Here is a 2,240-nt window from a genome sequence, read left to right as displayed (position 1 = left end):
AGGGCATTGAGAGAATTAAACATCTCAATTGCCACCAGGACAGAGAGTGACAGTGTCAAGGCCTTCACTTTACCAACAGTAAAATACTCACAAGGGTCAGAAAAGGTGATCAGGCAGTTACCAGCCTTGAATGAACTCACGGTGAAATTTGGCCATGCTGAGCATTCACCCCAGTTGCGAAGCTGTGATAGTTCAACAAGTGTGTGGCCATCACTCACAAGATTAATTCCAAGAAAAGAAGCCTGGGTATACCACAGTATAAATACACCGACAGTTGCAATGCCCACATAAGAACCAATGACCTGAAAATTATCTCAGAAATCAGAATGTAAGATGCTGCTTAGCTTGTCGAGAAGTCTGTTCAATATGTTGAAGAAAAGATAAAATATGATAAAAAGATATAGTTGGTTACTTAGACAAAGAGCATCTCATTTCTCTCTTTGATTCATCGATTTCTTTTACTAGGCAGCTTATGTTATCATGATCCAGAAGATAATAGTCTTTGCTTATGAAGGGAGGTGATCCAGATGGGTAAACATATTTTCCCTGATTGCACATATTACTTTTCGTAATAAGCTGAAAGTAAGGGGTTATCCACCACGGCTAGGGAAATGCTGCAGTAAGGACAGCCTGTACCATTGGTTCTTCTAATCAAATGAGTCATTCCCATCATTAGTACTTTCTGTACGTACTTAGGAAAACAAAGTACAATAAAAAATTGGGATAAAAGGAAAGAGACGAAGTAGTTTTATTTCAAACCATTGGAGAAAAATGAAGAATTAATATAGCTTACAACAACATAACCAGTGTGATGGAATCTAGGGAGGATAAGATGTACACAGGGTAGGATGTATGCAGACCTTACCCCTACCTTTGTAGAGAGGCTGTGTTTCTGAAAGACCCTTGCTCAAAAGGACAGTATCTGATGCAGGATTGTAAGAAAAGAGACAGCAAAGTAGCAAAATACAAAACAAATGCAGCAACATTAGCAATGCACATCGAAGAATAAGAAATAGCGATCCAAACTGACCATATAACAGAAGAAAACCCACGAGTTTATGAGAGCATCATTGCTCTTCCTAGGTGGTTTCTGCATTATATCAACATCGACAGGGTTAAATCCGAGAGCTGTAGCAGGTGGACCATCTGTTACCAAATTTACCCAGAGCAACTGCACAGGTATCAAACATTCTAGTATGCCCAAAACAGCGGTCAAGAAAATGGAGATGACCTCACCAACGTTGGATGATATCATATATCTACATCAGCAAAGAATACATATGATATTAAGTAAAATAAAGGCATGACTAATTGTAGGAATAATTAAACATTCACTTCCCAAAATACAAGACTAACCTGATGAAGGCCTTCCTGTTATTGTAGATCGCACGTCCCTCTGCAACAGCAGAGACTATAGTACTGAAATTGTCATCTACCAGAACCATATCAGAAGCTTCTTTTGCAACCTAAACATATTAGTCTTTGATTAGCTAATTAATTAAATGACCAATGAGTTCACTTATGCAGAAAAAATTCCCATGCAAGGTGCACAATCATGGCTACTTCTTGAGATTTAGATAATAAACTGTCACAGCATGGCGAGTAATCCCTCAGAAGACCTCACTACTCTCCTATTTCAAAACAGTATGTTAGGTATTACATGGTTAAATAACTGGATGGAGAGCACTAATGCAAGTATGTAACACTAAAATGAGTTGTAATGACCACACCGGAAAAGCTTATTTCACCTCAGTTCCTGTAATGCCCATGGCTATTCCAATGTCAGCAAGTTTTAGTGCAGGTGCAACATTGATGCCATCTCCAGTCATTGCCCCTACTTCACCCATCTCCTTCAGAATCCTTACAATTTCTTGTTTGTGCCTGGGTTCAGCACGAGAAAATACCTTGCCTCCATCTTGTGACAATATCTCAATTTGTTGCTGAGAAGAAAGTGCCATGAATTCTTTGCCAGTAAAACTACTTCCCCTAAGATTCTCACCATGAGAAAACAACTGAATTCCCTGCAAACGGCCTCAGCAGTGGATTTATTGTCTCCAGTTATAACCATGATTTTGATCCCAGCTCTTCTGCAGTCATTTACTGCCTTGTGAACTTCCTCACGTGGTGGGTCCTGCATTTCAGTTTTTTTATCAAACTATAAGGAAAATGAAGGTTTTCTAGATTCATTATTCTTGAAAACTTAACACTACTCACCCTTAGTCAAACAACTCCCACAAAAA

At 38.9% G+C, this 2,240-nt stretch overlaps 1 protein-coding gene across 1 annotated transcript; it reads right to left on the bottom strand.

The window, feature by feature from the left end:
- Positions 1–729: 729 nt before the first annotated feature.
- Positions 730–1,460, bottom strand: LOC124894107 (calcium-transporting ATPase, endoplasmic reticulum-type-like). The gene is made up of 2 exons (XM_047404860.1): positions 1,357–1,460; positions 730–1,259 (listed from the first exon to the last, which is right to left on the bottom strand). Exons 1-2 carry the CDS (start codon positions 1,443–1,445, stop codon positions 986–988), a joined length of 363 nt encoding a protein of 120 aa, XP_047260816.1. The 5' UTR covers positions 1,446–1,460; the 3' UTR covers positions 730–985.
- Between the last annotated feature and the right edge of the window lie 780 nt (positions 1,461–2,240).

Source organism: Capsicum annuum, unplaced genomic scaffold (genome assembly GCF_002878395.1).
Source record: "Capsicum annuum cultivar UCD-10X-F1 unplaced genomic scaffold, UCD10Xv1.1 ctg69744, whole genome shotgun sequence".
Taxonomy (NCBI): domain Eukaryota; kingdom Viridiplantae; phylum Streptophyta; class Magnoliopsida; order Solanales; family Solanaceae; genus Capsicum; species Capsicum annuum.
This window is presented reverse-complemented; position numbering and strand designations above follow the sequence as displayed.